An 11,809-nucleotide genomic window follows, 5' to 3' on the forward strand; every position below is an offset into this window, starting at 1 on the left:
GAGCACATAAAATCAGGGATGCTGCAACAGATTGTCAAGCCGCACAATTAAGTCGATTCGTTACTCGGCACAGATTTCTGTGCTTCTCCCAGAGAAGAATTTTTTAAAGCTTCGCAGGAAATTTCCTTAAGAGGGACGCGAACCGCACTTTTGTTCCTAAAGCAAATGTAACACCACCCTCCCCCAGGGATACAGCAGCAATGGAAAAGTAACTGTGATGGCAAAAATCAAAGCAGACCCGGCAGGTGCACAGAAACAAAGATGTCTTTACCTGCAGTTGTAGGTCCTGATTTCCTTGTTATCCCTTTTGCACTTGACTGCCACGAAGATCATGGTGACAAAAAGAATGGCTGCGATAGACCCCAGGGCAATAATGAAAATCAGGGAGAGGTTAACAGATCCTATGGACTCCTGGGCATCCAGGGCTGGAGACAGGTATATCAAAATCAAGGCAGAAGCCGAGAGAGATGTTTTTCCATGGTCGTGAGCCACCACGATCAGCTCGTAGGCTGTCTTTGCATTCTCCCCAAAGGCTCTGGTGGTCCTTATCTCTCCATTGACCTGGTCTATCTCAAAAAATCCTCTGTCTCCTTCCACCATTTCGTAGGAAAGTCTGCCATTTTCACCCTCGTCGTAGTCATCTGCCTTGACCACCGTCACCAAGTAGCCAACCCCCGCGTTCCTGGGGATGTACACCTCCGCGGTCCCGTTGACCAGCGGCGGGGCCGTGATCACGGGGGTGTTGTCATTGACATCCAGGACGATCACCCTGACGGTGGCATTGCTCTGCAGAGAGGGATTACCCCCGTCTTTTGCCAAGACCTTGAACTCAAAGGCCTTCGTCTGTTCATGATTGAAGGACCTCAAAGCATAGATATCTCCAGAGTTGGGGTTGATGGAGACATAGGTGAAGACAGGCATGTCCCTAACTTGGGAGGGCACGATCTGGTAGGAGACACTGCCATTGAGGCCCAGGTCAGGGTCCCTAGCTGAGACTGAGAGGAGGTAGGCCCCCGGGGTGTTGTTCTCCTGCACGATGACCTGGTAATAGGGCTTGGAGAAGTGGGGATGGTTGTCATTCTCATCAGTGATCTTGACAGTGAAGGACTTGGTGGCCTGCAGGGAGGGGACGCCATTGTCCTTGGCCTGGATGGTGAGGTTGTACTGGTCCCTCTGCTCCCGGTCCAGCCGCCCGTCCACCAGGATGGTGGAGAAGCTCTCGTACTCCTGGAGCCGAAAAGGCACATTGCCCAGGAGCTTGCACTGCACCCGCCCGTTAGCCCCAGAGTCACGATCCGAGACCCGCACCAGGGCGATGACGTACCCTGGTGGGGCGTTCTCGCTCACCTCCACCAGCTCGCTGTTGACAGAGAGCAGATTGATGAGGGGCGGGTTGTCGTTAGCATCCTGGACGCTGATAGTCACTTTGCAATGGGCAGGGATGGAGTTAGGCCCCAAGTCCTTGGCCTGCACGTCCAGCTCATAGACGTGACCCTCCTCGTAGTCAATGGCACCGCTCACCGTGATGAGGCCGCTCTGGGGGTCGATCTGGAAGAGCTCCCGGGCCCGCTCAGAGACGTAGCTGTGGAAGGAGTAGAGGACCTGGCCGTTGGTGCCCTCGTCCGGGTCAGAGGCGTTGAGGCGGATGACCGGTGTACCTGGCGGGGCGTTTTCAGGCACGCTGACGGTGTAGGCCGGCTCCTCGAAGAGTGGGTTGTTGTCATTAGAGTCGATGACGCGGATGCTGAGCTCCACCGTGCCGAAGTTGGGCGGGTCACCACCGTCCAGCGCCGTGATCACATAGCTGTAGTGGGACTGGGTCTCGCGGTCCAGGCTCTTCTCCACCACCAGCTCGGCAAAGCGGGACCCATCACCCCGCGTCTTGGTCTCCAGCCCGAAGAGGTCGTTGGGGGTGATCTCATAGCTCTGCACACCAAAACTGCCCGAGTCCGGGTCATAGGCACTCTCCAGCGGCACCCGGGTGCCAGGGCTGGCCGTCTCCGAGATTTCCAGCTCGATCTGGTCGGTGGGGAAGCTGGGCGCGTTGTCGTTGAGGTCCTTGATCTCCAGCTTGATCACGCAGATCTCCATGGAGCTGGACATCACCTCCAGTGAGATGACGCACTTGGGGCTCTGCCGGCACAGCAGGTCCCGGTCGATCTTCTGCTTGGTCACCAGCAGCCCCGACCCGGGGCTGATGTCCACCAAGTGGGGGGCCGAGTTGGAGACCACCCGGAAGGCAGCGGGCTGCCGGGGGTCCAGCACGAAACCGGCGTCCCGGGCGTCCTTGGCGACGTTGGCGATCACCGTGCCGGCCCGCTGCTCCTCCTCCACCGAGTACTTGAGGTTGACGAGAGCCCCGGCGCCGGCCCACAGCAAGGCGGCCCCCAGCAGCGCCGGGAGAGCCCCCATCGCCGCCACCGCCCCCTCCGGCCGCCGCGCCGCGCCCCGACGGCCGCCGGCCGCCCGCCTCAGGGGCCCGCCGCCCTCATGCGGGCAGCGCCCGCCGGGCTGCCCCGGCGGCGGCGGCGGGAGGGCGGGTGCGGGCACCGGAGCCGCGGTCCCCCCACGCCAACGCCGCCCGCTCAGGCGCTGCGAGCTGGCGGTGGCGCGGATGGGCCGGGCATGGCGGGCGGGAGCGGGAGCCGGAGCGGGGTGCCGAGCCGCGCGACGCCGAGCCGAGCCGAGCCAAGCCGCGCCAAGCCGAGCCGCGCCGCGCCGCGCCGAACCGAGCCGAGCCGCGCCGAGCCGAGCCCGCTCCCGCCGGCGCTCGCTGCGGCGGCCGCACGCCACTGCCCGCAGTCCGGAGCGCCGGCGGGCGGCGCGGGGGCGGGCGGCGCGGGGGCGGGCGACGGTGAGTGGCGGCCAATGGGCGCCCGGAGGCGGGGCCGGGGCGCGGCGTCGCCGCCAATGGGGTCGCGCCGAGCAGCGCTGCCGGCCGGCGGGGCGGGGCCGGGGCGGGGCCCGCGGAGCGGCGCGGCCGGGCGCGGGAGCGGAGCGGAGCGGGGTGGCTCCGCCGTGCCGGAAGCCGTTGGCCCTCGCGGCGCCGAGCCCGCCCCGGTGCTCGGGAGCTGCGGGTGTCGCCGGCGCTTCGGAGCGCCGCGGCAGCCGCTACGTCGCCGCGGTCACCGGCGGTTCCGTCTTCAGCGCCGCGGGCGCGCACAGGGCGGCGGCAGGGGGGACCCTGCGGGCACCGGCGTGGGCGCCGCCGGGGGCCGGGCAGAGGGGGAGCACCGGCTCCGCGCTCAGCGCCCCCAGGCCCGTCCAGTCGCTTTCCCTCCGGCTGCGCCGCGCCGCACCCCGCCGGGCAGGGTCCCCCGGGAGCCGGCGTGGGACCCGGGGCCGCCAGGCTCTCCCGGGCGGCTCCAGCCCCGGCAGCGCTCGCTGCTCATTACTGGGGCAAGCACCACGGTACCGTCTTCCTTTAAAGATGCAATAAACCTTCCCCTTGTCCGTGTGCCGGTGCCTTACCTCGGGTTTCCGCGCGGCCCGCAAGTTCCCGGGCTCTAAGCAAAGGGGCACCGGGAGGTGTCACCGTGCCTCGGGCACCGGGGCCGGTGCTGCCCCGGGCGGGATGCGGCCGCGCTGCCGGCCGGTGCAGGCGGGGTGGGGGGCCAGGGGGGCTCCGGCGGCGCTCAGCTTGGAGCTGCAAACTTTCCGACACGCCGTTTCCCCGCCCCGAGGTGAAGGGGGGGGGGGGGGGGCAGGGGGCCGGCGCGTTCCTGCGCCAAACCGCCGCGGGGAGCCCCGCCGATCGATGGCAGGCGGCGCCGCGGCGGGGAAAGCAACGGGACGGGGGGGTTACCCGGCCGGAGCTGCCACCGTCGGGGCGGTGGGCGGTGGGGAGCCGACGCCTCACCACGGTGCAAACCGACCGCTCCGCGGGCACAGCCCGGGCACCCCCCGCGGCGGCGGCGGCTCCTCCCCGGCCCGGCCGCACCGTCGGGCCCGGCCGCGCCTTCCCAGGCACAAGGGCGCCATCTAGCGGCCGCCGCGGGGAGGCGGAGCGGCCCGGCCCGGCCCGGACGGCGAACGGCGGCCTCGGCAAACTCACCCGTCCCCGGGGCCGGTGAGCTGCTTCGGCGGCTGCGGGCAGGAACGGCACCGCCAGAGTGGGAGCTGGATGGGCCCCGCGGAGGGCGGCCAGCACACCACCCCCTCCAGGGAGAGCGTCCCCCGGGACACCTGAGGGGACACCCCCCCCCCTCCTCCCCGGGGCGCACGGGAGGGACGCAGGGTCCCTCTGCCGCTGGCTACCGTGTCCCGGAGGAGGGAAGAGCCTTTGCCGGGTGTTTCTGCGCCGCTGCGGGAAGCAGGAGTCACCGTGACCCGCGGGGGTGGGACGGGGGGAGGCGGCAGGTGGGGACGGTGCGAGTGGGCAAACCCTTTGCTCCCGTGTTCGCGACGGCTTCCTTGGGAAAATTAATTCTGATGACTTGAACCGTGCCATGTGGATTGAAAACCTGGCTGAAAGATCATAAACAAAGGGTAATTAGAAACAGGGGGAGGTGTTTATGGGGTACTGCAGGGATCTAGGTTAGGTCTGCTCTCATTTAACACCCTCATTAATGACCTGGAAAGAGGGAGTAAACTACACATTAATGAATTTGGCAGATGATGCTATATTGGGAGGTGCTGTGAGCTCCAGCAAGCATAGAAAATTAACACAAAAAGGGCCTAGTGAGATTAGAAACATGGGCAGGAAGCAGCAAAAGGAGCTGGGCCTTGGACAAACGTGAGTGCAGCTGGGAGGCAAATGCAAGTACGAGCCGACAGCAGAAGGGGCAACGATGGCTGAGCCAAGCTGGCAGCACAACACCAGAGCCGGAGTGAACACCCCAGTGACAGGCCTGGGGCGACAGGGACAGCAAGGGGGACCCAGGAGGCTTCTGTGCACAAGGGCAGCAGGGAGGGATCAGCCACCGGTGTCCAAGAATGATGCTGGGAGGCTCAGGTGTGGCCAGAGCCAGAGCGTGGGGCTCCCTCGGCACAGACGCGTTGGCGGCGGTTCAGAGAGAAGCCACTCAAATGATCAAAGGCACAGAGAGACTGATTTCTGAAGGAAGATTAAAAGGCTTAAATATATATATTGCTGGGTTAAGAGCTGTCCATGGGGAGACAAACTAAGAGCCTTACAGATCTGGTTGGTGTAAATAGAGAGGGAGGGAAGGAATTATTTAATAGAGTACAAGGGGCATCACCAGAAGGGATGACAGGAAATGAAGAAATGGAGCATTTAGGTTGAATGTCACAGGGGAAAAAATCCCCTCTGCTGACAACGAAAATTATGAGGCTGCGACGTGGTTCCCTGGAGGGAGAAAGTTCTGTGGCTTGAGATATTTAAAACCAGACAGGATCAGTCTGAATATAAAGGCGCCTGGGATGAGCCACTGGCAGGGAATGTGCGGAGAAGCGAGAGCTGGGCAGGGCCGCACCTCATTTTCCAGCTTTTTCCGCTGAAATGTTTCTTTATATATCGCATATATAAAAGATCTGCATTTTTTATTTATTGCGTATATGTATTTCTGCTGCTGTAAAGGAAATCACTGACACGATGGATGCTGTGCCAGGCACTTTGTAGCCAGGCAGGGCTGAAAAGGCCCTGAAATCAGAGAAACTTCACCTCCGTATAGGTATGGAGGAGGAATAGAGGGGGGGTTAAGTGACTGGTATGAGGTTGCTGAGCGAGTCTGTGGTGTATAGGCCCGGTGTCGGTGTCCTTGCACAGTGCGATGTGCCCTGGAGCACAAGGTCTCCTGCAGGTTTGGCTTCTGTAGAGCATCTAGTATCTCAGTGGCTTTCTGCAGGATGCTCTCCAGGTGACCAAGGAGAAGCCAGGCCACAACTGGCCAGCTGCACGGCACCCGTATCCTTGGTTAATGCTCCATCCTTTCACCCCCAGCTAATGCTTAGTTTGCCAGAGGCTGTGACGGGATCCCTTTGGAGCAAAGCAGGCATCGATTGCAGCCCCACCCCTCCCCATCTCCTGCCTCACTGGAGGTCTGAGAGTGCTGTCAACAAAATGGATTAATAGTCCTATTATCAGTTCAGATGGATGGCCAGGGTGAGGAGAAAACATTGCGTCCCAGGGAACTCAAGTAGGCACATTAATAAAGATGCCACACGTTGGCTCTGAAATCTAAAAGCTTCGCTCCACTCTTTGCAACACAATTAGTTTATCCAAAGTCCAACGCTCCTGTCGCGATGCGCCTGCTGATGCCTCTAGCACCGGTGCGTGGTGGCCTGACTGGGAGGGAGGGAGCTGGTGGCACGGTGGTCCCCGTGTCCCTTTGACCAAACCCCCTGCAAGAGCTCTCTGTGCAAGGCAACAGCGGTTTCGTAGCACTCTCCTCCGGTCATGCTGCCACTGGGGAGCTGCATCATCCCCCTTGGAGCCTGATTGCTGCCCCTTGGCACCAGGCTGAGGGTCTGGGGGGGTCATGGGGCCAGCCTGGCCCTGGCCCCGTCCCCTCACAGCTGAGGAGCTGGTGTGACAGGGCAGCACCGTGGCCTCACTCAGCCGGCTCATTGATGGGTATGGGCAGTGCGTAACAAAGATATTGGTTCTGGTTCTGCCCACACTGTAAAATAAGGAAAGCTTTTAATTAAAAGCAAGTGGTACAGCTTGCAGCCCTTTGTTTGAGTGCTAATGTGAATGACTTTCCTTTCCAGCCCAGCATTTATAGCTGTCTCTCTTGTACCTGTCAAAAGTAAATCTCGGGATCTAAAACATGTATATTTAAAACTATGGTATCAGTGGGCTGTCAAGCCTGGGGTTTTTTATTAAACATTCCTCGTGCAGGGACTGAGGGGAAAGGATGAGGCCAGCAAAGCCATCAGCCGCAGACAGGGCAGCGCAACAGCCTCACCTCCTGCCTGGCTAGCTCCTGCCTGCACCCCTGCCTCTCCTCCCTGCCTCTCCTGGGATGCGCTGCAGCTTCGGGGGCTTGACACACGCCCTGCCTCCCTCTAGCACAGGCTTCCCGCTGGTAACCGGCCGGGACGGTGCTGCCCAAGCCACCACTCGCATCCACTGCTACAGCAAGAGGGGAGCAAAGCCTGCTCGGACGCAGCTCCCGCAGCACCCCATTTCTCCAGGTGCACTGCAGAACTGGAGAAAACACACACAAAATTTTGACATTTGTTTTAAACATCAAAGACGAACTTTATCTTTTTAATTTTTGAGAAACTTCCCTTTAATTTCACATTTCTGAAGTGTTGTTTTTTCCCTTTCCAGCACCTTTTCCTTTTAGCTACTAGGTGAAGTAAAATAAATTATGTAGGTTTATTTTTTCCTTTCTTTGCTTGTCCAGAGTTGCAAAACTTGAAAGCTTTTCAAAGCATCTGGGTGTTGGGAGTTACAGTTTAGGTTTGTGCTTTTTTTTTCCCCTAGCAATGTTTCTAATATCACAGCAAAGCAGAAAAAAAACCCCTGTAGTATAGAAAAAGGAAATGAAGAAATAGGAAAACTCAGAGCAAAATCCCTAGACCATTCAACCCTCAGACATCTGCTGTGTGTGGAGAAAGGGAAGACCTGAAAAAGAGGAAAATACAGTATTTTATATTTGGAGGGGTGTTTGGAAAATAAGACTAAATATTCAGGTTATAATTAAACAAACATTTTTTTCCCATCATGTGGGAATTCAGTGCATGGCCACTCTCAGGAGGCTTTGGAGTGAGGACTGCCTGGCCAGCTCTGTCCGTCAGCCCTCTAAGAGCCAAACTTTATCGAGCATCCACGGGCCTCGCAGACATCTGTCCGTGTAATTCTGTTAGCAGTTTGCACATAATGCAGATAAGGGACCGCTGCTGTAAAATATTGAGTCTTTAGACTATAAAAAACTGTCTTTCTAAGCTGAAATCTAACTTTATTTGTACTCCCGCAATTCCACCCAAGTCAGCAGGGTTTCCTGGCTGTTAGTAAGGGCAGCGTCTGGCATGCTCCTTCCACAGGAGAGGTTAAAGTGCCAAAGAGAGGACAGCATCACTCTGAGGAATTCGATAAACTCCTATCACTCAATAGTTTAATTCACTTTTACTGATGCAGCATCTTTTATCAAAGATTACATAATGCTGAATAATCATGAAGCACATAATGCAGAGCCAGACAGGCAGTTATAATCAGATTTAAAGCCTATATTAAAAAAGTGGCAGGTGCAGGACTAATTCTCCGCTCCCACACTGGTGTCAGTCCAGAGGAAGCCCGCTGGAGCCACTCCCAATTTACACAGCCTGCCTGACAGCAAAACGTGGGGAGGGGGCAGAAATAATAGGATGGTGCTTTCTGGAGGTACTTAAGGAGCCAGGCAGCCACATCGCGTGCGAATGGAGGCAGCGCAGGGCACAGCGAGGAGCTGGCTCTCAGCAGCCTGCACGGGGCAATATTAAGGTGAAAGGCAGCCAGCATCAGCAACCACTCCCTTTCCAACGTGGTCTATCAAGATGCGAAGCAAAAAACGCTGCACGATTTGGGGGGCCATTAGAGGCGATGCCACCTTTCTCCCCATCTTGCTGGCCCACGTCCAGCTGGCTGCTGCCAGAGTTCATTACCCCGCGGCTACTCGATGGCCTGTGGCAAACAAATGCGCTGGTTCTCAGGCAACTTCCCAAAGGGCACTTTAGGAAAAGGGAGGGGACCCGCAGTGAGAGCCCGGCACAGTGCTGAGCAGGTCAGCATCAAGCACTAAACCGCATCCTCGCAGGTGACTGACAGCCGGCCCGCTGTCTGCTGCAGGATCACACCAAAAAAATATGTGGCTTAATTCATTTAATCCCATATTTTACAAGAAAAGCTGGCCTGAGGGTCTGAAAATAGCCTGCGCCCCAGGGTCATTGCAGCACCCGGAGGTGCTGAGGGCAGAAGCATTCCCTGGCAGCATGGTCCCAGCGTGTCTGCGCAGCAGAGAGGAGCTGTGAGCAGCGCCTCGCTCCAAGGGGTGTTGGCAGTGGCAGGGACAGAGCCTGGCTCCGCACAGGCTCAGCAGCTCCCACCAGCGTGCCCCACATCACAGAGGACCACGTTCATCAAGATGCTCCATGCTCAGTGTCTGCAGCACACTCAGAGCTGTGAAGGGAAAGCGAGCTCAGCCTCACTGACGCTGTAAGCCCGTGGTGCACATCTGCCTGGTCCTGACCACAGAGCTGAGCAGGACCACCAGCCTTGTGTGGGCACCAGGGCCATTGGTCACCCTCTGAGGTGCTCCCCTGGCCCCTCGGGTGCAGCAGCACATCGGCACCCGGCAGCCTGCGGGGACACACAGGTTTCAGTCATGCTGACTAAATATTTCCCATGCAATCAATTCCAGCGTATAAAACCATCAAACAGGATAACCTTGTGATCGAATGGCCAACAGAGAAAAGTGCTTAATATTATCCACTCCAGATAATGAGCTGTATTTCCAGCACAGGCCCCAAACACGCATCACCGTGCACTAAATGCCCTGCAATTGCCTGCACGACAAGTTAAGCAAAGATTAAAAGCGAGGAGGAGAGAAGAGGGAAGGTAGAAAACACAGCACAAGGAAACTGCAATCTGTGCCATCAGCGTGTGCAGGAGCAGAGCCGGGGGAGCGCTGCAATGCAGTTCAGTGCACAATTGTGTGGTGGACCTTCAGGACGGCACGTTGGATGCCTGCCTGGATTTACAAACCGTGCGTGCTGTTACCCACACAGGTGAAGAACAGACGGCCTTAGGGTTTACAAGATAGCAATGCCATGGATGAATTAAGAGGCAACCAAACTTCTCTCTGCAGGAGATCTGCCTGCCGGCGAAGGTTATCCTGGGCGATGGGAGAATCTCTGCTCTTTCTACCCTGCTTACAAATAGCACATCTTAATTCAGTCTCTGGGTCCTTGCATGGACAAGCAGATTGCGAAGGTTGGGGGAACAGAGCCACTTGAGGAAGGACAGTGATTTAGAGAAGTAGGGCAGTGCAGTATCTCTGGTCTGAATGGCTACACGGGTAACACACAGAGCTTAGCAAACTGCCCAGCCGCTCCAGCAATATCTGTTCCATCTTCCAAAACAATCACGAATACAACTAAATCACTTATTCTACATTTTTTATTCTACTTTTCTCCCCACTTTATTCCTGCATGCTACTTAGTCTGCTGTTGACCCCGTGGGATGGAAAAGAGACTGCAATGCTTCCTTCTTCCAGCAGAAATTAGATACCTGGCACTGGCGGAGAGCTGTCAGGCCCCAAACATTTGCTTCTTTTACACCTGAGCCACAAGCCTCCTGCCCAACATGCCAACAGGCAGGAGAGAGCATTTCTGGGATATACAGCCTCCTGCCACAGCGCTGAACGCCAGCTGGGAGATTTCAGCAGTGTTCCTCAGCTGGCACGATTTGCCCCAGCTCTGGAGCAGGCAATGGAGACATGTAGCGCCAGCTGAGGAGCAGCCATGGGGCTGGGACCAGGCTCTGGCTCTGTCCCACCAAGGTCCCTGCGTCAGGGAGTCTGGCTCTGGTTCCTCACTGGTATTGACTTAGCAGCATCCTTTGGTTTGGCATTCCAAACAGTGTCTGCTTGTATCCTACACCCAGCAATTAACAGTCCAGGCACCGGGTCCCAGCATGCTTCCCTCCTTCCTGGCAACCCCTGCCACTTCTGCAACTGAAGATGTAGGAAAATTTGAGAATACACCCATCAAAACCCCGGCTCTCCCCCAGCATCACCGCGTGGATCATTTTCACCCACCAAACTGAGAGTCACACGTTATGGCACACCGCCGGTGCTGTCTGTGGCGAGCCTGGTGTTCCTGCACCACAACACAGCTGGGCTATCGGTGGTGTTTCGGCAGAGCGCTCAGAGATGTGAATGTCAGGGAAAACAATTTGTCACATAACATTACCTACAAGAGAAGGAAGAAAAGGCTAGAAAAATGCCTAACAATTGCTGTAATTACAGCCTCTTCAAATGGCTACATGATGTCAGACAAGGGCTGGCATAGCTTATCATAACTGAACCCAGGGTGGGTGCTGTTCCAAGCCAGTGATTAATAGTCTGCTAGGATTTGTTTTGGCATGATGAAAAACTGAGCGTGGTGTCTCAGAAAGATGCCAGATGGACGGCCCAGAGCAGAGCCCCCAGCCAGGCGCCGGCACGCCGCAGAGCAGGGGCTGGCAACGCCGGCGCAGGTGGTCACCCCGAGCCGCGTGGTGCTTGCTCCTTATTTGTGGGGTAACTGCATCCTGGCAGGGACTGGCTCCTGCTGCTGCCCCAGGCCCCGGCGCTCCTCACGCTGTTCCCGGCACCTTGCAGAACAGGCATAATGCTGGGTGCGAAGGCCAGCGTGCAGGCAGGATTGCTGGCTCCCGTCCTCCCGCACAAGCACGTGAAGGCAGCCGTGTCGCCATCCTTGCATCAGGTTGTGTCTCCACAACCAGTTCCTGGGCCTCATTTCCAGCAGGAGTGCCAGGACAAAGCCTTCCTCCTGCAGCCCAGGCTGGTCCTCCTCCCCTTCCTCAGCCTGCAGACTTCATTTGCTCCAGGGCAATGAGACATCAGCCTCCAGGCAGCTGAAACAGCTCCAGCGGTGCAAAAGCCTAAAGCATGGTCCCTCAGAGGCCACCCACCCGCTGCTCAGTGGGTGTGCAGGGTGCCCAGCCCAGGAAGGACTTGCCCTCCTCCTGGGACCCTGGGCCAAAGTGCCACTGCAGCCATGGCCAACGTGGACCCTGTCCTTCAGAGAAGGACATGGCGGGGAGGTGGCAACCTTGCCCATCCAACCACGGACATCACTCATCCCCGTGGAAAGTAAGAGGCAGATCTTGGCTGTCCATGCGATCAGGTACCAACATCTT

At 57.9% G+C, this 11,809-nt stretch overlaps 1 protein-coding gene across 1 annotated transcript in view; it reads right to left on the reverse strand.

The window, feature by feature from the left end:
• Positions 1-2,412, reverse strand: part of PCDH19 (protocadherin 19) — a 60,562-nt gene extending 58,150 nt beyond the window's left edge. The window contains exon 1 of the mRNA XM_074882836.1: positions 272-2,412. Within this exon, the coding sequence (XP_074738937.1) occupies positions 272-2,412 (2,141 nt within the window). The remainder of the gene's footprint in view (positions 1-271) is intronic.
• Positions 2,413-11,809: the final 9,397 nt, after the last annotated feature.

The sequence above is a fragment of the Strix uralensis genome, chromosome 13, assembly GCF_047716275.1.
Source record: "Strix uralensis isolate ZFMK-TIS-50842 chromosome 13, bStrUra1, whole genome shotgun sequence".
Taxonomy (NCBI): domain Eukaryota; kingdom Metazoa; phylum Chordata; class Aves; order Strigiformes; family Strigidae; genus Strix; species Strix uralensis.